This window comes from Manis javanica, chromosome 2 (assembly GCF_040802235.1).
Source record: "Manis javanica isolate MJ-LG chromosome 2, MJ_LKY, whole genome shotgun sequence".
Lineage (NCBI taxonomy): Eukaryota > Metazoa > Chordata > Mammalia > Pholidota > Manidae > Manis > Manis javanica.
In genome coordinates this window covers 37,592,631-37,616,404 of record NC_133157.1, presented here as the reverse complement: position 1 = coordinate 37,616,404, position 23,774 = coordinate 37,592,631, and the positions used below count along the sequence as shown (strand labels likewise).

Below are 23,774 nucleotides of genomic sequence, written 5' to 3'. Positions count from 1 at the left end.
TTTAGGATTGCAAACATATCTAACAAAAAAAGGCTTGAGTCCATGGAAGAATTACATCTAGATTATATAAAAGCTATATCTATTATAAATCTTTTGAATCATGGTTTTCTAAAAACAAAACAAAGCTGAAAACACACCAGTTACATGAAGCTAGAGAAAAAGAAGTAGGACCAACTGTTATACCTACCCAAGTCTTTCAAAATATTGTGAGAACACGGATTTCTGCTGTTCATATACTGGGAGTTGAATAGCAAAAAAAACAACCTTCCCCTTTTGTCCTTCTGGAAATTTTTTAAGATGATGTTCACATATAAGAAGTGAAACAAAGGTTTTTCCACAACCTTTTAACATATAAAGAAAAAGAAAATGTGTAACTAATATTATACTAAAATATTTTTGTAGAAAGGTAGTTATTTTTGGCTCCCCCAAAACCACTGTGCTGACTAGTAAACTGGTCATGTAGATGGTTAACAATATCAGAATTTATACCATGACCAAAAATTATCAAGGCATTTCCTAGGGTACATGCTCTCAAACAGCCTGAATCAAACTAAGAGAGGGCATTTTTCTTTCACTCCTCATGTTCTTTAAAATACCCTGAGACTATATTAATAGGACAGTTTCTCAAAAGACAAACAGAACAAGGGAAAACCTGAAACTTGCCCATTTTGTCCCATTATTCAATAAAAGAAGAAAAAGTAAGACACAGTATAAAGGTAATAACAATTGTCTTACCAGTTGGAGCACATATTATTGCATTTTTTCCTTCCTTAGCAGGCAAAGTGAGTTCTAGTTGGTAATTTCTTGGCTTCATTGGGCTGTAAGTCTGAGACATTCCTGTAACAGAAAAGGAACAAAATTACTAAATAGTTACTGCTCTGAGGAATTAAGGCAAAAGCTATCTGTAGTCAAATGAACAGGGATTAGGACTCTAGCAAAAAGAGCTTCATTTAAGAATTTAGAATCCTCATCTCATTACTATTTCAACTTCTTCACTGATTTGAAGACAGAATTCTCCCTCAATGGCAGAGTGCTGACGGCAAGAAAGAAAAAACAGTAACAAGAGCCCACAGAGACTTATTTCTTAAGCAATCATGGAGGCCTAGAAAGGAGAAACTAAAGCAAGAATGGACTAATTTCACAGCAAGACAGACAGCCATCAGTTAAAGGAAATCCTACATAGAAGAAAACAATGATAAAACTCTCCAAGACCTTTGAAAAACACCAAACTGTAAATATTCAATTCCTAAAGCAATGCTGGCAAGGATGTGGAGAAAAAGGAATCCTCCTACACCGCTGGTGGGAATGTAAATTAGTTCAACCATTGTGGAAACCAATATGGAGGTTCCTCAAAAAACTAAAAATAGAAATACCATTTGACCCGGGAATCCCACTCCTTGGAATTTATCCAAAGAATAAAAGTTCTCAGATTCAAAAAGACATATGTACCCCTATGTTTATTGAAGCACTATTTACAATAACCAAGATATGGAAGCAACCTAAGTGTCCATCAGTAGATGAATGGAAAAAGAAGATGAGGTACATATACACAATGAAATACCATTCAGCCATAAGAAAGAAACAAATCCTACCATTTGCAACAACATGGATGGAGCTAGAGGGTATTATTATGCTCAGTGAAATAAGTCAGGCAGAGAAAGACAAACACCAAATGATTTCCCTCATTTGTGGAGTATAACAACAAAGCAAAACTGAAGGAACAAAACAACAGCTGACTCACAGACTCTAAGAAGGGACTAGTGGTTACCAGTGGGGAGGGGTGGGAGAGAGTGGGTGGGGAGGGAGGGAGAAGGGGATTGAGGCGTATTATGATTGGTACACATGGTGTGGGGGGATCATGGGGAAGACAGTGTAGCACAGAGAAGGCAAGTAGTGACTCTGTGGCATCTTACTACACTCATGGACAGTGACTTCAATGGGGTATGGGGGGGACTTGATAATATGGATGAATGTAGTAACCATAATGTTTTTCATGTGAAACCTTCATAAGAGTGTATATCAATGATACCTTAATAAAAAAAAATTCCTAAATCAATCTCTTATTGAAGAGCAACCATGCTGTAATTCTGCAGGCTCTCACATGGTGTTTTCTCAGTTGAACCAGAAGTTTTAAAAAATAATCAGAGGCTTTATCTCACTAACACATAAGCATATAGAATGTTAAGAGCTATAAAAGACCTTGGAAGTCATGTCTTGAGTCCCACCTGTCCATTTTTTTAAAAAGGAGAATTTCTAAAAAAAAAAAGAAAAAAGGATAAAAAGGAGAATTTCTAAAAGGTTAAATGAGTTCACTAGGGATCTTTATACATCAGAACATTTAAAGCAACTTAAAACGATTGATTTTATTCTGGAATGACAAAAAACTTGTATCTTCAGTTGCAGAAGTGACCCGTAAATTTTCTTCTTATGGTGTTACCCCCAAATCATATTTTTCTTCTAAAACAACTCATTATTAATCATAATATCTGATGCCCTTTTTAAATATCTTTTTACTATGACTTTTTATGCAACTTTATGGACTCCTCATGAAAATATGCTTCTAGAAACGTAAGGTGGACCTTACAGGGCCACAGCTAACTTGTATAGTGTCTCTGTGTGAATTACAAAAAGGAGTCCCTCTTGGAGGACACAACCCCTCAGTGTACTGTTCGGCAGAGATCACAGGCTGGATCTCAGACCCATGCAGCCTCGCAACTGGCACAGTTGTACAGTACACAAACTTCACCAACTTATGTTGCAGCCCTTTGATCTTAAAAGCAAATTGGGCAAGCGACTCACAAATAGTAGAAGTATTTCTTTAAAAAGCTGGGTTGATTTTGGATTGATTTTGGATTTCATAGACATTGAGTTTCAGGGAGGACTCTATTTTCATTATGGGCATGCACATATTATCTTAGTGATATAAGACAAAAAAAAGATAAAAGAAGCAGAGCTGACAAATCTATAAAAGAGAAAGGATAATATTTCTAATTATAGAAAAGGTATCTATTTTTAATGTAAATTCTCTTTTCTTTCTTATGTTTCCTCAAAAACCTTTCATAAGGCCATGACTTTTTGTGACTGCAAACACATACCCACCCAAAATACCTGAAGAGTTCCATCACAGAAAAGAACACTGCTGGGTACCTGAAGGTGAACATGAATTCTGACTAAGATTCTGGCATTCTGGTTCTTCCTTGTAAAAAATCTGCACATCGGTTTCCACTTCATCATCCTCAGACTCTTTGATTTCAACATCTTCTGCACCTTTATGAGACCAAGAAACATCTTAGAATCTTTAGCTAATCTGATTATTGTCTTGATGGTGAAAGTCCTGGAGAGATCATAATACTAGAACTAGAATTTTAAAGTTCCAGTAAGAATTCTCACAACTGCTCCCTTCACCTTTTGAAACAATTAAAAGAAATATTTCTGAGTTTGATATCTCACTTTGGAGTTTGAACTCCAATGTCATTTAGGACTTTTTTTATTCAAAGTGTGGAACATGGACCAGCAACTTTGGAAGCTTATTAGAAATGAAGACTCTTGAGCCCCTACTGACTCAGAATCTGCATTGTAACAAGATCCCCAAGTGATTCACGTGCACAATAAATTTAGCTGACATTCATATCTTTCATTGCTGCCCTAACCCAATAAATCAGACGTGTATTTTATACAGACAATTTCTTGAACAACCTGTGATCTAAGGAAGGCTGGGAAAAGCTGAGACCAGACCCTCAGATAGGTTAGCAAACTCAGCCTCTAAAGCAGTGCTCTGAGATGTCAGCTTCAGGAAGCCCAAGGATGGCTCAGATACTTAATCACAACAGGTTTTTTTTTTTTAATCCTGTTCTATGGCTTCCAGGCAAGAGAACCAGCCAATGTCTATCATGATTCTACTCTGAAAATGGGGTGGGTCATGGAGTTTGAACCTTTAACTAGATTTTCAAGCTATTTTTCTGATAATCTAAACCCAGACAGAGAGCTCAAATTCTGGCTTACCCAAATCATTCAAGCCAGATGGGCTAATTCTGGATAAGTCGTTTTCCCTGGCTTATTTTTACGGTTATATACAACTAATTTCTGTAGGCAAGTAACCACTTGCCTCCCAGAACTCAATTGCATGGTGGTCTCTTACTAAAGATGTAGCCATGGGTGTCTGACTGGAAAAGAGTCCCAGACAATGAATGAAAAACAAGTAGGAATAAAGGAAGACCTAAGTAAAATTATGAGGAAGACAGAGCATGTTTTCAGACTCTCCCACCTTTCAGAGCTCTGCCTTGGAATATCCTTCCTACCTTTCTCTACAATCCATAGTTCACTGAACTTGCTCTCTTCTTTCTCCAAAGCAAGTTTCAAAGCTTTGGGCCAGTTTCCCTTGTCTGATCTGAGAAGGCATTCAACCATTTTCTCTGCACCTGCCATCGACCCCTTGTTGGAACAAACCTAAGCAAGAAAACTGCAGTTGACTGACCAATTATTTCAAAAGTTTTCCTTTTATTAGTTTTACTAACGAAGTATCAATTTCAAGTACTATCTGATTTAACAATCATTATATACTATGGATCAATGGGTCTTATTCAGGATCATTGTTTGCCCCATCCAACAGGTCTTTTAAGATACCCTTTCTTTCATCCTTGTTTTCTACATGTGGTATCACCATGTCAAGCCAAATGTTTTCACCTTCTCTGAGATCTTACATCTATCTTCATTAGCAATATTAGGAAAACAATTAAACCATTTGACAACCACTCAAAATATGGGTATACTGGCATAAGATATTAGGAAGGGCATAACAAATTACTAAATTGTTTTTTCAGGGTAGTGGGGCTTACATGACTTTTATTATTAATGACAATTAAAATTTATTGAGCACTTATGTGCCAATCATATGTAAGATAACACTTTACATATATTATCTCATTTAACCCCAATAAAATGTATTAGTAAGATACTGTTATTATTTCCATTTTATACATGAAGAAACATACACTTGCTTAGAGAAATGAAATAACTCACCTAAGATTATACAGCTAAGTGGTTGAGCTAAGGATTCTAACAAGATTTATTTGTGTCCAGTGCCTGAATGTTTAACCACTGTACTATTCTATAGACTTTTTTCTTTTTATTTGTTGAACTGTTCAATTTTATTTAAATTTGTATAAAACATTCACAAAACTAATGGAATAATTTTAACTGAAAATAGGGCAAACTTGAAAAAAACTTGTTACATAAAATTACTCAGTTCACAACTAAAAGTACTTATTCTAGGTAATTACACCTTAGATTGGGGATTTTTTGTGGATTTTAATTATCTTTCTCAGATCTAAAACAAACATAGAAAGAGAAGATACTTCCCATGTTTAAATTATTTTCCCCAAATTCAGTAGTTTACATTAATTAAATTACCTGTAGAATTTCTTCATATTCCTGACTAATTAAACATTCAGATATTTCAGGAAGGATATCTTTTGGATTAATTCTGATTTTAAATTCTGGTTGTAAACGCATTAAAAGCAATCGATAGTCTTCCAATTCTTCGATTTTTTGGAAATCCCAATTTTCAATGGCTTCATAAAGCCCAGAATAACCTGAAAAGAAAGAAGAAAATGGGGGCTCTTATGAGACTACTTTAAAAAATACATGAGATTAATATCACAGGAATCATGTTTGAATATATAATGAGAGAACTCAAAAAATATCTGTAAGTTACCTTAATTTCAAATTATCTTTCAAAAAAACCCCTCAGTATTTATCTTAGGCACCCAACATTTTAGGTCATCTAACAGTTTATCATCTCTTCAGAGAAGGACTAAATAAGGATCAATTTTAAGTCTTACATTTGGTCTTAATATAAAATCTTCCTTCCAAAGCACCTCATGGACTTTATCTAATCTATAAAACCATCATGCTATTCAGTATCTTCTCAGTGCAAAGTAGTAAAGGCAAAAAGAAACATTAATCTTAATACCTGCTCTTCAGGAGCTTACCTGCTACATTATACCAAGAAAAGAATATTAAGTAGTGGTTAATTTGAGTTAATGGAAAAATTATTTACAACTGTGATAATCCAGTAATGCTTTACTCTAAGGTTCTCTTACAGAATCATCAAGCTTGTCTGACTTTAAGGCCCACATTCTTTTCTTTAAGCTATAAAGAGCATAACAACAAAATGAACACATGTGAACCTATTACCCAACTTAAGAAGCAGAATATTCCAACACTTTTGTGGGTATGTGCCTCCTTTTTCCTACCCTTCTATCTCCCTGCAAAAATACCACTATCCTGTATTTGATATATCACTCCCCTGATTTTTTTTACTAGTTGCATGGCATGTGTTTGATTCCCTAAACAATATATGTTTAGTTCAGTTTGTTTGGAATTTTATATTCTACTAGATGCCATTTCCTCTGACTTTTTTAAAAACTTAATATTACATTTCTAAGCTTCATTTACATTGTGTAAAGCTGTGTTCATATATTTTCATTGCAGTAAAATGTACTATCATGTCATTATTATAAAATGTATCCATTCTCCTCTTGAAAGATACAGGGATTGCTTCCAGCTTTGTTTGCTTGCTTGTTTGCTTTTGTTACTAGAAACAATTACACTATGAACATTCTTGCTTGTGTATTCTGGAATATATGTTTTAAGAGTTTTTCTAGGCCACATACTTAAGATAGAAACTGTTGGATAGATGGATACGTGACAGTTGAAATACACAAGATGATGCCAAATTTTCAAAATAGTTGTATCAATTTGAATTCTGTATAGTGATATTTAAGACTTCCCCATTATTAAGTATCGTCTTCAAGCCTTAATGCTGTTGGACTTCTTGTCTTGCTGTCTAATAGTTGCAAAGTGCTATCTCATTGTGTTTGTAATTTGTAATTCCCCAATTGATAATCAGGCTGAGGATATTTATGTATTTATTAACCTTTCATGCTTCCTATCCTTTGAAATGTCAGGTTACATCTTTGACTTGATAGATGGTTTCTTTCTTTTTCTAATTAATTTTAAAGCCATTTTAATATATTATAGGTACTAATTCTTTGGTGATTATGTACTTTGCAAATATCCTCTCCTAGTCTGTTACTTTTTTTTTTCATTCTATGCTGTTTGTTTTTTTTTGAGAGGGTATCTCTCATATTTATTGATCAAATGGTTGTTAACAACAATAAAATTCAGTATAGGGGGGTCAATGCTCAATGTACAATCATTAATCCATCTCAAGCCTAATTCTCGTCAGTCTCCAATCTTCTGAAGCATAACGAACAAGTTCTTACATGGTGAACAAATTCTTACATAGTGAATAAATTCTTACATGGTGAACAGTACAAGGGCATTCATCACAGAAACTTTCGGTTTTGATCACGCATTATGACCCATAAACAATCAGGTCAAATATGAATATTCATTTGATTTTTGTACTTGATTTATATGTTGATCCCACATTTCTCCCTCTATTATTATTATTATTTTTATTTTTAATAAAATGCTGAAGTGGTAGGTAGATGCAAGATAAAGGTAGAAAACATAGTTTAGTGCTGTAAGAGGGCAAATGTAGATGATCAGGTGTGTGCCTGTAGATTATGTGCTAATCTGAGCTAGACAAGGGCAATAAAACATCCATGGATGCAGAAGCTTTCTCTCAACACAGCGGGGTATGAGGTTCTAAGCTTCACCACTGTTGTTCCCTGATTTCTCACCTGATGGCCCCCCTGCGACTGTGCCTGTCTTAGGTTGTTCCTCCCTTGAGGAATCTTACCCGTCTCTGGCTAACCAGTCATCTTCCGGGGCCATACAGGGAAATGTAAAGTTGGTAAGTGAGAGAGAAGCCATATTGTTTGAAAAGGTTAGCTTTTTACTTCTTTGCAGATTTATGCCCTGTGGCTTCTATGCCCAGCACTTGTCTCGAGGTATCTTTACCACCTGGAGGAATTATGATACTCGGTAAATTCGATATGAGGCACGTCTATGCTGTTTTGATAGAGATGTTCTTAACCTTAATGTCATCACATTTATTAATCTTCCTTTAGGTCATAAAAATATTCTATATTCTTTCCTAAAATTGTTAAAAATTTTAAGTTTTTAATCCATTTTAATTCATTTTGTGTGTATGTGTGAATGGAGTGAGGTAAGTAATATGAATTAATTTGTACCCACATGGTTGTGAAAGTTAGGGTCTATTTGGTTTTTAACATTATCCTATTCAGTTATCCTGTTTATAATGGTCCATTGCAATTTAGCAAAATGGGAGAAAAGGATTAAAGATGGCAGTGTGAGAGGTAAGACAGAGGCTTCCTCCTAAAACCGCATATAATATGAAAATATAATTACAACTAATCCTGAAGGAGTAACAGGAAAGAGGGCTGCGCCAGACTGCATACACCTGGAGAAAAGAGCAGACCTCACAGAACAGGGAAACATATCAAAGCTGTGGCCCAGCGGGACCCAAGCCCTTCCCCCACCCCAGCTCACCTGCAGGAAGAAGGGAAATGGAGCAGGGAGGGAGTGGAGGCCTGGAACTGCTGAATACCTAACTCTGGAGATCTGCTCTGGGAGCACAAACCTACATTTTATGGTGCTTGCATAGTACTCTTGTGATTAGGGGGTTGGAAAGCTAAGACAGGCAGAATTCCTGGGGAGACTGAGATTCCAGCCACTTGTGGAAAGCAGGGATCCATATCTGGCTGCTCTGGGGCAAAAGAAAGGAGGGCAGTCTGAGAGACTTCCTAACAAGGAAGCCCTTAGCAAGAGGGCTGCTGAAGGGGCAAGGATTGCACAGAGCTTACTGCTCAGGAGAAAGGACAGACAAAAATTGTCTGGGTGCACTCTGCCCAGCAGGTTGGGAGCTTTCATGAGAGCTCCCTGGCTGGCTACACAGCTCCAAGGACCCCCTCAGTGATATGCAGCCTACTGTGCCTTTCTCCCAGCCAGCCTCACCTTGCTCGCAAACCGACAAACCCTACCCTGGCATTATGCCAGCCAGAGGGGAGATCTGTCTACAGCAACTACAAACGCAAAGCATAGAGGCTTATACCTGTGTGCTTGGCCCACTGGTTCAGGCAGTGGAGACAGGCATAGCAGCCGGGAAGCAGGAAACAGCTCTTTCCTCCCCCCAGGCACCAATACCATTCCCCTGCGAGCCCCAACATTGCTTCAGGGGCTGGACAGCTCCAGAGAGTAGAGCTTCTGGACACTATAGGGTACCATATGCAAATATGAAACACCAAGGGAACCTGGTTCAAAGTAAAATTATTATTACAACTCCTGAGAAGATTTAAATGACATCAACCTCATGAATCTTCCTGAAAGGGAGTTCAAAATAAAAATCATTAACATGCTCATGGAGGTATGGAAAGATATTCAAGAACTCAGGAATGAATTCCAGTCAGAGATCCAATTGCTGAAGAGCACAATGGAGGGTATTAAAAGCAACTTAGCAAAATGTCCCTCCTTTCCTAATGATCCTCCTTTCTCAATGATCTCTAATATATTAGGTTTCCATTAAGTCTATGAGTCTAGTTAAGGCTCATTTTCATTGGTTAGTTGGTCAATGCCAGGACAAGTGTCATGCTGTCTCAATGCCTACACCTTATAATAAATCTTAGTATCAGGAAGGGGAAAACCCAGCCTACTTAATTCTTCTTCTTTAGGGATGTCTTAACTATTTTGGGGTCATAATTCTTCCATATACATTTGGGAATCAGCTTGTCAAGCTTAGGAAAAAGCATACAGGAATTTTACTAGACTTGTACTGAATATATGCAGATCAGTGCAGGGAGAGCCAACGTTTGTATATCAAGTCTTCCTCTCAATGTGCATAGGTATGTGTCTCCACTTAGGTCTTCCTTAATATGTTTCAATAACATTTTATCATTTTCTCCATTCAGACTTTACATAATTTTTGCTAGGTTTATTCCTAAATACATTACACCTTTTGTTACTATTATAAATGGCATTTCACTTTAATTACATTTTTTATTTGCTTTCAGTGGGTGGAAACACAAATAATTTTTATACATTGTTCTTATATCCAATAAACTTGATAAACTCTCCCACTAGTTACAACAATCTCTCTGTAGATTCCTTTGGATATTTCAGGTAGATGATTATATTATCTGCCTAAAAATAGTCTTCATATTGCCTCAGACTAAGAAACAGGAATAATATGTGGATACCTCAAAATTAATAGCATTTCACTTTTCCAGCATTCTGAAACACTCAAGCAATATACATACTCTGACTTGTAAGAGGAATGAACTAACCTGCTTGGTGAAGGGCATCCAAAAAGCCACGGAACCAGCCTTCCTCTTGGAGCTCCAATAGGAACCTCAGAAAAAGCGAGGCAGCCTCCATTGCACCCTTGTTGTTTTTCTCAGCCTGAATATACTGGAGCTGATCTACAAACAGAAGCAAGAGTGAGTTGTCAAACTGCAGAACCTTAAAAAGGATTGTCAGATCTTCTCAAATGGGGATAGGGATTGTAACAATCATACCAATGGAAGGAAATGCAGGAAGGCAGCAAATTCTCTGCCTAGGCAGATTACCCCTATTCTTCACCAACTCTCTCTCCCTTCCTCTGGAAACTTCTCCTAGTTTGGTATGGAAGTCTAGGAACACACTCTAGGACAGTCTTTAAGAAAAGGAGTTGCTTAAAAATGTTTGAAAAAGTCTCCCCACAACAAGGGAGAACTCACAGTAGCATCAGATTAGATGGAAGAACAGAGGCTTCCTCCAACATTTTGGTAGCCCCTTGTTGAAAAGTCTAATGTAATTGCAGGACTAAAAGAGTATGAGGACAAGGTCTCTCTATGGCATAAGTTGCAATTACAGTGGACTCAGCAGACTTAGAAATAAACAGAGATACTTTCATGGCCTTTTCCTAGGTTTTTGCTAAAAAGTTAGGAAATATAGCAGAGAAGAGAGACCAAGAGGATCTAAAGAGAAACACAATGAGGCCAGGGAGCAGAAAACTACCCACCATGCTGTGTGGTAGTTGATTCTGTACACTAACTCCACATCTGGAGTGGGTAGTGGTGACCAAACAGTTGCCCTTGCAGGACTTGACATTTGATAGTAATCCATTTTTTTCCCTATTGTCAACATAAGATAAATTCCAAGGGAATAACAGTCTGGCTGGTTAACCATTGTATTATCAACAAAGGTAGTTGAATAAATAAAGGAAGAAAAGGAAGGAACGTTTTCCTTCTCTGCCACGATCTCTGTCTTAGCAACAATAAGACTAACTTTTCTAAAGTGTAAAATTCAACAGTTTTGAGAATTGTGAATCCATCGGTGCTAATTTTAGTACATTTTCATTGCTGCTAAAAAGAAATCCTGTATCCATTAGCAGTCACTCCCTCCCTCTTCTCTCCTCTCAGTCCTAGGCAATCACTAATCTACTTAAGTCTCCATGGATCTATTTTGGACATTTATATGAATGGAGTGATATAATATGTGGCTTTTGTGACTCAGCATAATGTTTTCAAGGTTTATTCGTGTTGTAGCATGTATTATTCATTCTTTTATATTGCTGAATAATACTCCATTGTGTGGATATACCATATTTTTGTCTGCTATTTATCAGTTAATGGACATTTAGGATATTTCCACATTTTGGCTATTATAAACAGTGATGCTATGAACATGCACATACAAGTTTTTGTGTGTGCCCATGAATTCACTTCTTTTGAGTATACACATGGGTGTGAGATTGCTGGGTCATATGGCAACTCCACATTTCACTGTAAGGAACTGTCAAATGGTTGTCAGAAGGAGCTGCATCATTATACATTCTCACCAGCAATTTATGAGGATTCTAATTTCTACACATCCTTGCAAACAGTTCTTACTTTTTAATTTTAGCCATCTATATCAGTTTTCTGTGGCTGCAGTAACAAATTACCATTAACTGGGTGGCTTAAAACAATAGGAACTTATTTTCTCACAGTTCTAGAGGCCAAAAGTTTAAATCAAGGTGTTGGTAGGGCCACACTTTCTAGGTTCTAGGGGACAATACATTCCTTGCCTCTACTGGCATCCTTGGCTTGTGGCCACATCATTCCCTTCTCTGCCTTCACATGGCTGTCTTCTTATGAGGGCACCAATCACATTTGATTGGGAACCCACCATACTCCAGTACAACCTCATCTTAACTACCTGCCTCTGTAAGATCCTATTACAAATAAGGTCACATTATTATGTATTGAGAGTTAGGACTTCAACATATCTTTTGGAGGGTGGGTGGAGACACAGTTCAATCCATAACAACAATCTATCTTGTCAGCTATCCCAGCTTCCCTGGGCACACAATCCCATTCGATTCCTTTGAAGTAGTTAATTCTGTTCCTAAACCCAGTTCTTACAGCTGGGTTCTTGCTCCCAGGCCTCTGTGCTGGTTTGTTCTTCTGTTAGACTTGCTAGCAGCCATTACTGATTTTCCACAGGGAGGTCCAGGTTTATCCCAGTCCCAGCTGAAACCTCTCCAGGTAAACTGTCTTGCCATGTCACATCCTGGGCAGTTTAGGTTCACTTTGCACCAGGCCAGGCCCATCCCACTACTTCCTGGCCTCAGTATCTGCTGCTACTAAGCAATGCTGCCCCTGGCTATTTTGTAATGCCAGCTTCAGCTTCCCAAGGTTGAATTTCTTGATCTTTATTCTGGCATTCATGTTCTCCTTACATGCTTCTGATTAAAGCACTGACACTGCACAGTATGTAATAATTGCTTGATTCTCCCTTAGGTTGTGTCATGCACAGGTTATATTCATCTCTGTATTCTAATCAGCAACAAAGTGCCTGGCTCATGCATGTGTCTGGAAAACGTTACTGAATGAGTGGACTACTCAGAATGCTGCTTACCCACTGCCCCTTTAGAATAAGGGTTACCCTTTGACTCCAAAGGGATATTGCAAAAAAATCTATAGCCCACACCCAGGTCTACTTTGAAATAACCTGTATAATGTGTGAATGAGCAAAGCCCTACAGTACCCCAGTGACTAGGCAAGCTCTCTTGAAGAAACATAGCTTCAATTCTCCTTTCTCAAGATATAACTAGTGTATAATATCCAATATGTGGCAAAAAGAATTATAGTAAAAGAAATACTGGACATTGCTCATGTACTTTAAATATAGTGCTGTGTGTGTGTGTGTGTGTGTGTGCATGGGGAATGTATGGGCATTCCAATGAGGGGAAAAAGTGAGTTAAAGTTTACATGCAGCCTTAACACTCATTACTGTCTCCACTCCCTGACTGAATCCTGACTGATAAAATATACTTATCACAATTAAGGTTAATCAATAGAATCCAGAACTTCCAAAGCAGCCAAGAAAAAAATAGAGGTTAAAAAAGCTTTAACAATCTAACAGGAAACAAAAGTTTATGGATATATGTGTAGGTGATAAAGCATTAAACAAATGAACAGAAAAGATATAAACCAACTAAATGACAACAGCTGCCTCTGGGAAGAGGCTCAAAATAAAACCTCTATGTTTACTTTACTATTCTAAAATAAGACATTATACACAATGTTTTTCAACCTCCTTTTTTTACTTATCTTTTGGTGTTTTTGTTGTGATTGCATTATAACTATAAATTAAAACGAATATATATTAAAAACTACCACACCTATGCACTCCCACAGTACACTATGGTTTTCCATCAAAGCACTTACCATACTTTATTTTCTACTGTTTATTTAGTTACCTGCCTTCACATATGCACTCTATTCTCTTATTAGGACAGGGACCATTTCTATTGTGCTCACCACTGATTCCTCAGTAATTAACATGATACTTGCTATTAAATATGTGTAGTAATATGTGTAAATTATCTCCAGTGCTAACAGAGTGCCTGACACGTGGCTTACTTCTTTACTGAATCAATACATGAGTACATGAAAGAATGGGATTCACACCAGTTTGTTAGTGTTTCATTCATTCAAATGATTCCTAAAAGAGATGTCTTAACAGGAGCTTCCCTTTTTCACGGGCCCAAGCTGCTCCGCTGCCATTAAGATGTTATTTTGTAACTTCTGAGCACAACTAGAAAGAGCAAGTCTACCTTTGTCAAATTCTTTCACTGCTCACTCCACAACCAATGGCTTGGTTTTGCAGAAGAACTAGCATTTAAATTACCTGTCTGCCTTGACGCAATTTCCAAAAACCGCCTCGCTTCAGGAAGATACTTAGGAATTGGGAGCCTGACAAGGAACTACAAACTCCTCCCTCTGCCATCTCCACTCCTTCCAGGCACCGCCCCTCTTCTCCTCCCCAAAGCCTCGCCTACAAAGCACTTCAATACAAAAACACAAAATGGCCATTATCCACCATCATGTCTCAAAAGCCAGATGGAAACATCTGAATTGCTGCCTAAAGCCATTCAGTCCAGAAATCTCGCTCCTCTCAAGATTTCAGTTACTCGGAAGTGCAAGTAAGACCCCGGGCAGAATAAGCGTCAACTTCCTTGGCTCTCTAATTATTTGCGTTCAGCTGCCCTCACCGTCTCCAACCCCCAACATCTCGGCTATAACGTATTTTAAGGGCTTGTATCTTATTTCTCAATCTCTGATGTCAGTATAAAGCCAAACACATAGTAGACATAATTATTAGAGGAAATAAATGAAATGGACAGCGATTTGTTTGTCCAGCTTTGAACCTAAATAGAATGCACACCCAAACAAGCCATTTCACTCACTTCGCTGGGGCTTAAGTTTTCCCTTCCGGACCTCGAAGACAATCTCTAGTCTAAAATGCTGAGGGGAGCTTGCTTCAACCCCGGCGTTTCTAGCAGGTTATCTGTATTGACTACAAGAAAAGACAAAAGCAAGGGGGAAACAAGTCCTGAACTTGAACTGTTTTCCAGCCCCAAGGGGCAGGGGCCGCTGGGCCACTCACCCTCACTAAACCAGGGGGCCATGTAGCTCAGGATGTAGGTAGGGTCCAGCGTCCTCCTGACATAGTGACCGAAGGCGTGCAGATTCCTCCGCTGCTCCGCCGTCATGCCGGCGGCTCCGCTCGCGACAGGTCCCCGCCTCACCTGCGCCCCTCTCGCTTTTTGCTCCGCCGGGAGTGACTTCCCAGGCGCTAAGGAGGCGGAGCTGCCGAAGAGTCTCAGCAGCAGAGGAAAAATCGAAACTGCAACCAGCGGCGCCACGGGCGGACGCGGCGGGGAGGCCGGACAACCGCAGGTGCCGCCCCCCCGCCCGGAACCGCGCGGTTCGTGCTCTGCGCGCTGTCACCGGCGGGCGCCCGCGGACCCAGCGGGGCCGGAGAAGACTTCTGGGAAATGTTTGGGTCTTAATTTTCATTTTATTGATCTTGTTTTGCTTTTGTAGCGTTAAAATTTAGATTCATTAAATGCACAATTTTCAAGGTACAATTCTATGAGTTTTGAAAAATATGTAAGGGTGTAAACACTTCCCTCAGTTTGTGTGGGTCCTGTGCCAATTGTTAAGTTTAACTTGACGAGAAACTGCCACCAGTTTTCCAAAATGGCTGTAGTACTGCATTCCCACCGATAGTGTAAGACAGCTCCGGTGGACGGGCATCGGTCAGTTCTGTTGGCCGTTTTGGTGTGAAATGGTGTAGTACTGTTTTAATTCTAATTTTCCAAATAGTTAATGATGTGGGCACATTTGCATGTACTTATTGGCCATTCTTTTATCTTCTTTTATGAGGCATCTGCTCCTATCTTTTGCCTGATTGTTTTTCTTTGTCTCATAGATTTACAAGTTACTTATTTATTCTGGATACAAACCCACTGTCAAATTTATGTAATCCAGATATCTTCTCAAAGCCTGTGACTTGCCATTTCATTTTCTTAAAGGTATCGTATGAGCCTGACACACAGAAAGTGAAGTGATACAAATAAAGCAAGTAAGAGTCATGAGACAAAATAATGGAGGTTGGCAAAGGGAAGAAGGTAAGGGAATATTTCTGATTAGGTCACATTTCAGCTGAATCCGTAAGAATTAGAAGGAATCAACTAGTAAAAAATGGCTGGGAGAGGGGGGATTCCATGCAGAGGGACAGAAAGCACAAATGGGTCAAAAACATGAAAGATATGTAGCTGGAACTCTATGAACAAGGGGTAAATGGTAGGCAGTGTTGCTGAATAGGTAAATGGCTTTGTAAGGCAAGAAATGAAGTGCAGTGCACATTGCAGGGTTTTAAGCAAGGAGTAACAGTTTAATCACATTAAAAAAAAACCTGTTTCCTATGCAAAAAGAGTAGATGGGTTAGAAAATGACTCCAGTAAAAGATGCTGAGGTCATAGATAAGGACGGTGGCAGTGAAGCATTTAAGAACTGAATTTCTTGAGATATATTTTAGAAATAGGATTGAGTGAATATCAGTGGGAAGGAAGAATGAAAAAAAAAATCAAGGCTACATTCCAGGCACCCAATTTGTCAATTGAGAGAATGATAGCCCCACAACTAAAGTGGAGAAGACAGGTTTAGAGCTGGGAGACAGACAAAAAAGTAGATGCCAGGAGGTAATAGTAAGTGCAGTGAGGAGAAATAAGACAGGATAAGGGAATAAAGAGTAATGGGGGCTACTTATCTTAGATGAGTTGATCAGGGGAAACCTCAATGAAGTGAGAGAGCATGCCTTTTGGGTGAAAAGCATTCTACTCAAAATGAACAGAAAGCACAAAGGCCAGAAGGCAGGAGTGAACTGGGTCCACCAAAGAAAAGGTGAGCAGGGCTGCTAGAGTCAAGAGGGCTGGGGAAAGAGAGGAGAGAGGTGGCCAAGACAGATCACCCAAGGCCTAACAGACCATGATAAGGACTTTGGGTTTTAATCCTATAGACTGGGGAACCATTGCAGGATTTTGAGAGGAGGCATTACATGATCTCATGTTTTTAAAGAATCACTGTGTTTGACTGCAGGAAAACAAACTTTAAGGGAGCAAAGCTGGAAGCAGAGTGACCAGGTAAGAAGCTACAGTACTAGTCCGAGTGAGAGATTATGGCATTTTGGATTAGGATTTAAAGCAGTGGAAATGGTGAAGTTGCAGACTATATAATCCTATTTGCTGATGAATTGAATGTCAGATATGTGAGAAAGTTGTGAGGGAAAACTGTTTTGTTTAGTCTGAGCAGCTGTATAAATGGCATTGTTATCTACTAACATGGGACACTGGATGAGGGGCAGCCTTGGAGGAGAAAATCAAGAACATGCTTGGTTGCTTGCTGATGAGAATGAGCCATAGGCAGTGCTTCCCAAACATTAATGTGCACATGAATCACCCACAGGTCTTTAAGTGCAGTAGGTCTTTCTGGTCCAGTAGGTCTGAGAATCTGCATTTCTAACAAGCTCCCAAGTGATGCTGGTATTTATTGCTGGTCCACAGACCTCACATTGGTAGCAAAGTAACTAAAAACTAAGAGATAAAGGATAACTGAAAAATGAAAATTCATATTAAAATAAGGGTAACAGAGCCCTCAGGGAGGGATAATCCTAGAACAGTTCTCAAACTGTGGTTTTCGGGCCAGCAACATCAGACCTATCTGGAAACCTGTTAGAAAAGCAAATTCTTGGCATTCCAAACCCCCTAAATCAGAAACTCTATGTGTGTGTTGGGGGACGGGGGGTGATGGGGATAGCCACAATCCATTTGAACAAACCCTCCAGATGATTCTGATACACATGAAAGTTTGATAACCAAAGGCCTAGAGAAAGTGGGCTTCATCCACTCAGTGGAGAGAAGATGGATGCTGTAGGTTGATACAAAAACTACCACATTCTTCACTTTTCCCAATATTTACACCTTTTACAATGTAACTTTGCAGCTCCTCCCATCAACAGTGAGGTCTCTTTTCCCTCCGCTTGAATCTGCCTGGTCTTGGGACTTTGCTATTGGCAACAGAAATGATAGTGTGTCAATTTTGAGCCCAGGCTTCAAGACTCTTGCACACTTCTGCTCTCAGACCCCTGTAACCACATGTCAACGAGCTCAGGCTAATGTGGTGGAAGATGAGTGACCATAGAGAAAGCCCAGCTGAAGCCATCCTAGATCAGCAGACCCGCCAGCTGACTGAAGACACATACAAAAGCCAGTCAAGACCAAGACCAATTGGGCAGGCAGTGTCTCTATGTTAGAGGTATTGTTTCAGGTAAACGGGCAGGGTCTGTGCTTGCTTAAGCCTGGCACTGACAAGTACTGCCCAGCCAAAATGGAAAGTGTGTGGCAGGAAGAGGGAGGCTTGAGGAGGAAAAAGTATGAAATAGTCATTATATCAATGAGCAAGAATGCCAAAGAAACCTGTTCACTAATGTATAAATAAAGTTGAGGCTGATGATTGTGCTTTTATGGTGACATCTATTGCGGTTATTGATTTCTTTCACGAACCTTTAGCAGGAAGCATGTAGTAGGCACAACCCAAGAGTTGAGTTTGTCCAGATTGGGGTCTTGCTAGGTAATGAGTTAGCAAACTATTGCTTGCAGGAAAAATCTGGCCATGGCTTGTTTTTATACAGGCCACAAGCTAATAACTGTTTCAACATTTTTAAAGTGTTATAGAAAAAAACAAAGACTATACAACAGAAACTGCATAAAGCTCATAAAGTCTAAAATATTTCCCATCTGGCCCTTAAAGGAAAAGGTTGCTGGCCCCTAAACTAGGTGAATGAAGAGAAAAAGAAGGGCAAGAGAGTTGGAGGATAGGGCAAGGGAGTGATTTAAACTTAAGCCAGGAAATCACAGCTGGCAGGAAGGAGTGTAGAGGATGATGACCGAGAGTGGGGTCAAAAGATTATACTTCCTAGTCTTGTATTGTCTAAAAATCACACTAGAGCTCCAGGGAGGCAGCCTAACCTGCTCCACCCAGAGCAACACTCGTAACAGTGAGGTGCTCCCAAGAACTTAAAAATAAGATTAACCTCTTGGAAAGCCTGCTTATGTCCTACTGTGTGCAGGGCACTGTATTTGATACAGGAAATACAACATAACATTGAAGAGGCAAGGAAAGTATATGGTCTTTTTTGAAAACTTCTTTTGGCAGCCTCCTTAATGTGTTCCCTAGGATCCCCACTATGTCTGCTGCTTATCTTGCTCCACCTCCTTTCTCTCAGAGATCTCATCCATTCCCACAGTCTCTCTTCTACTCTGGGCCCCAGGGACTCCTAAATCATCTCTCTAATCCCAATCACTCTTCCAAGATTAACATTCCTATTTCTAGTTACCACTGGGTAGCTTCATCTGCACATGTCCTCTATTGCATGCAGCCAACAGAATTTTCTGTGATGATGGAAATCCTCTCCACCTATACTGGCCAAAATGGCAGCCATGACCCTCATGTGCCTATTTAAACCTAATTAAAAACTCTGTTCCTCACTTTTACTAGCCACATTTGTGGCACTCAGTATCCACATATGGCTAGTAGCTACTTTATTGGACAGTACAGCTCTAGGCATTCAAAGTCTCACAATGAATTCATTTTTCTCCCCCAAACTATCCCCAATCTTGTTATCTCCCACCTTGAATAGTATCACCATGCATTTAACTCTCAAATCTGAAAAAAATAGATTTTCTCCCATACTAGATTTTTTCCTCCCTCAAATCCCATCCTCATCTAAATGGTGCCCAAATCTTGCCTAGGCTACCTCAGAAATATATTGAATCTAGTCTTTCCTCTGGATCCCTATATCACTGTTCTGCTACAGGACATTCTGATTTCTGGTTTGAGCTACTTCAAAGAGCTTCTTGAGCAGTGTTTTAATGAGGCTTTCCCCATTCCAAACTTTCTTCTATATTATTGCTAGTTGTTTAATAGATCAAACTGTTCCATTCCCACCTTCTTTAAAATTCCTGCTTGTTCCATCCTGTGTCCTTATACCCCTAGCATTTGGCATAGCCTTGGACTGTATGTACTCAGTGTTTGATGAAATAAATACTATTTCACAGATAACAAAAGAAAAGATACTGCCTTGCTCAGGAGAGAACTATTTGACTATTTGAGTGTAGATGGTCATGCAGACAATCTACAGGCCCTACTGCAGGCAAATATCAGATGCCTAACTTTGCCCCTTTGTGTCTATAATAAAAGCATATCATCTTTCTGGCAAACATCGCAGTTGTAGCTTCTACAGGGATGAGTTTAGCCTCAGACCTTGGCCTAAAAAAATTCTGTTTTCCTTGCCTCTTGCTTTTCTCAGGCATAGATGCAATAGCATTTATTATCCCTTAGTATCCTTGCAGTTAAAGTAGGAAAAAATTTACTAATTTTCATAATATTCCAATAACCAATATTACTGTGTTTTTAAATGGCCATGTACTACATACTGGTTTCTGTGATTCATGTATTAACTAAAAATTCAATAAGAACATATTTAGCAAGTTCTGATTACTTTCTCTGTGCATGTGCCAGCTGCTGTACAGAACATGTATAGTTTAAACAACAAGATGTAATACCCATGACACAACTGCCGCTTCTGACCTGTGCCTCCTGCCATCACCCAGAGTGTCTTCCATGGAGAGGGTACTTATAGCCTTATACGTCACTATCCTCAATTCCAATCACCTTCACCTCACCTAAATCCACTTTAGTTACTTCCAGTCATGCCTCAAATTAAGTGCTCTCAGAATATTTGTTCAGTCTTCTTACTTCTAGCCCCAATAAACCTACTTGAACTTAATTAAAAAATGAATCCCTTCTTACCTCCTCATTCTCTAAGGGTCACTTCACAGCTTCACTTCTTCCCCTACATAGCCCAGATACCAAAATGGATCAATTCAACTACTCTCACCTTACCCCTTTGTTGTTTTATTAATCCATTCAGAACTTCAACCATAGATACATCTATATATTCAGATAAATTCATCTATTATTCACAAATACTGAATGCATATTCTATGTCCAACATTAGTTTCTGCTGCTACTCCATGTTGAACAAAATCACAAATCTTATCATCCATAAATTTAAACATCCTGTATCTCAAGTGAGGCCTCAACACCCATTGGCCATTCTTAGCTAACCCTCTCCATGCCCCTCAAGTGGCATTTTCCACTTCTCTACTTAAGTCCAATCCTACTTGTGATCCATCTTTTTCAGATGGCATTGCTTCCTAATTCATGGAGCAAAAAGAAGCCTTAGAGCATGAACTATTTCACCTTAATTCATCTACCCATGAACATCTCTGTGCATTTTTGCCTCCTTCAGCCAGTTTAGAATAACTTGCCTCTACTTCTATCCATTACTAACTCACTTACTGTGCTCCGGATGCCCTCAGCCATTCAGAAACTTTGTTACATCAGTTATCATGCTCCTTTATTTTCTTGTTCTGGGGGCTCCTTCCCAAAAAGCTTCTCTCCCTCCCACCCTAAAAAAATGGCAAACTCTCCTTTGAGTGTAGACCCCTCACAAGCTTGCTTCTGAGCATAGAACCAAGAGTAGTTAACTAAGTATCTCAGACTTAAGATCTTATCTCCTTCCTTCTAAATGGGACCGGAACATCTATCTAGACTCACTGACTTTGGCTCTTTCCAGAGAAAGTGTCTTTAATAGTCACTGCATATTTGCCTGTGGTTTTTTTTTCCCTTTTGCTGAGAATACATGGCTGTTGACTTACTCTTATTGACATAATCTCATAAAACTAGTCTTCCAGGCCTATAGAGGTACTTAACTTTTTGTTTTAAAATTCAAACTTAACAGAAAAAAATGCATAGTACAGATTCCGTGTATTACCCTCACTCACTTATTAACATTTTGGCACAATTTGCTTTATCATTCTTTCTCCCCATCTACATATGTAATACTTTTTCTGAACCATTTGAAAGTGGGTTACATACACAATGACTATGACTTAGCTTCCCATGTAGGTTTTCCTGAAGATGCCAATCCTTGGACATGTCTATACAGTAGTCCCCCCTTAATCCAGTTTCGTTTTCTGTGGTTTCAGTTGTCCAGTCAATTGCAATCTGGAAGTGCATAATCCTCCTGACATCGTGTCAGAGGTCAATACTACCCTAACACTATGCCACAATGCCCGTATCAACCTCACTTCATCTCATCACATAAGCATCTTATGACATTACAAGGGTCAGTATAGTAACAGTATTTTGAAAGGGAGGCCATATTCAAAGAACTATGAAAACAGTATTACAGTACACTGTTATAATCGTTCTCCTACTTTTTGTTAATCTCTCATTGTGCCTGATTAATTTGTCATAGGTATGTACGTGTAGGGAAAAACATATATAGGGTACAACACTATCCCTGGTTTCAGGTATCCACTGGGGATCTTAGAACATATCCCCTGTGAATAATGGGGGACTACTGTATAAATTCAGGTCTCAGTGACAGCTACATTGTCATAGTAATTTAATCAGTTGACATTTAGCTTATACACAGGTCTACTGAGCTTAATGTGGGAAATGGACCCACACTCTGAATCCTGGTGAGATCTGGCTTGTTTGTGAAAAGGAACTCCTCCCCCTCTTTTTCCATCTCCTACCCCTGCTGGTGGAAATACTGCGGCTGTTGAGAACCCAAATCAGGTTATATGCAGTTTCCAGCATCCCAAACCACCTTCTTGAAAAAAATCTCCCAGTCCAGAGGTGTGCTGACTGGCTCAGGGTGTCCTACCTACACTGGCAAGGGCTGCAATTATTCCCCATGATGGAGAATTTCAAGTATGGGCTCTCAGCTTACCTTGCCTTAACACCTTGCCCCTTTGTACACACCACCCATCATTATTACTAGGCCCTGGATTAGTTCCCCCAAGAGTTGAGGACAAACTTGACTACTGAGACTAAAAAGTTCAAACAGTAACAAGTTTTCCTGTTGTGAACCTGAGAATCAATGAATGAGCAAGTGCAAATGCTTGGCTGCATTTCCTTTACACAAAATATATAAAGTCACAAGAACAGTGAAAACCTGATGTAAAATAAAATGTCTCATGGACACTGAATCCAGATGAACAAGTTTAAAGAATATAGTTATTAGGCTAAAAGTTTATAGACAGTAGAAAATAGCACCAAGTCCTCCATCCACTAAGTGCTTTAAGCACTTCCTAGGTGATATAAAACCAAGGGATATAGCAATACACATATGGAGGCAAAGTGGATCTATTCACTGTTTAGACCAACAGTGGATGCAGGCAGACCCATGATGGCAGTACAGCTGGGATCATGGCTGCCTAAGTTGGGTGATGGTATAGACACATTAGAAATATTCAAAAAACATTCTGTGACCAGGATTTGGTGATTGGATGAACTATGAAGGAGAAGGAATAATCAAAGACTTGGAACCTTATGCTTGAACACCTAAGAGGATGATGTGACAGTGCTATGGTTCACTAAGTGTTTAAACATCATGTATATCAGAATGTGAAATAAAATAGCATTCTTTAATTTTTAATACCCAAAACTTAACTCCTTTCATAATTTCAAAGTATATTCTTTGATCAACTATAGTCTTCCCACAATTTCTCATGTCTGAGATTACTAAAAATTGAATTTTTTAGTAAGTTAATTTTAGATTGTCATTTTAAACCAATATCCTACCACCCTTGGGATAAGCACAAACTAACTATGGCCTGTAGTGCTTAGTCCCCTGCTGTCTCCTTTGGGCAACCCTGCCCTCTTTCAGTTCTTAGCATATGCAAGGCTCCCCTTTGGTCTATGGACCTTTTTACATCTTTTCCTTTGCTAACAGCAGCTCTCCATCTAGTTAATGCTACTTGTTCTCTGGATTTCAAGTCAACCATTACTTCCAAATGAGATTAGGCCTCATGGTACGCTCTTACAGGAAATCATATTATT

The 23,774-nt window shown here is 39.0% G+C and overlaps 1 protein-coding gene and 1 long non-coding RNA gene across 6 annotated transcripts in view; one reads left to right on the top strand and one right to left on the bottom strand.

Annotated features, from left to right (window-relative positions):
* The window catches only part of RIGI (RNA sensor RIG-I), a 66,541-nt gene that overhangs the window by 31,031 nt on the left and 11,736 nt on the right, over positions 1-23,774 (bottom strand). For 3 of the 5 annotated variants that reach the window (XM_037009776.2, XM_037009778.2, XM_073228397.1), the window contains exons 1-7: positions 14,902-15,146; positions 10,272-10,406; positions 5,410-5,591; positions 4,299-4,446; positions 3,148-3,267; positions 736-837; positions 188-341 (exon numbers count right to left, since the gene is read on the bottom strand). In XM_037009776.2, coding sequence (XP_036865671.2) covers positions 188-341; positions 736-837; positions 3,148-3,267; positions 4,299-4,446; positions 5,410-5,591; positions 10,272-10,406; positions 14,902-15,007 — 947 coding nt within the window. In that variant the 5' untranslated portion in view covers positions 15,008-15,146. Of the gene's footprint in view, positions 1-187; positions 342-735; positions 838-3,147; positions 3,268-4,298; positions 4,447-5,409; positions 5,592-10,271; positions 10,407-14,701; positions 14,822-14,901; positions 15,147-23,774 lie in introns of those variants that run through there. The other 2 variants (XM_037009780.2, XM_037009779.2) reach the window with 2 other exon arrangements.
* Positions 15,243-20,570, top strand: LOC118970808 (uncharacterized). Its single transcript, XR_005058947.2, has 4 exons — positions 15,243-15,379; positions 15,833-15,928; positions 16,899-16,942; positions 17,802-20,570. It is a non-coding gene; the product is annotated as an uncharacterized lncRNA (long non-coding RNA).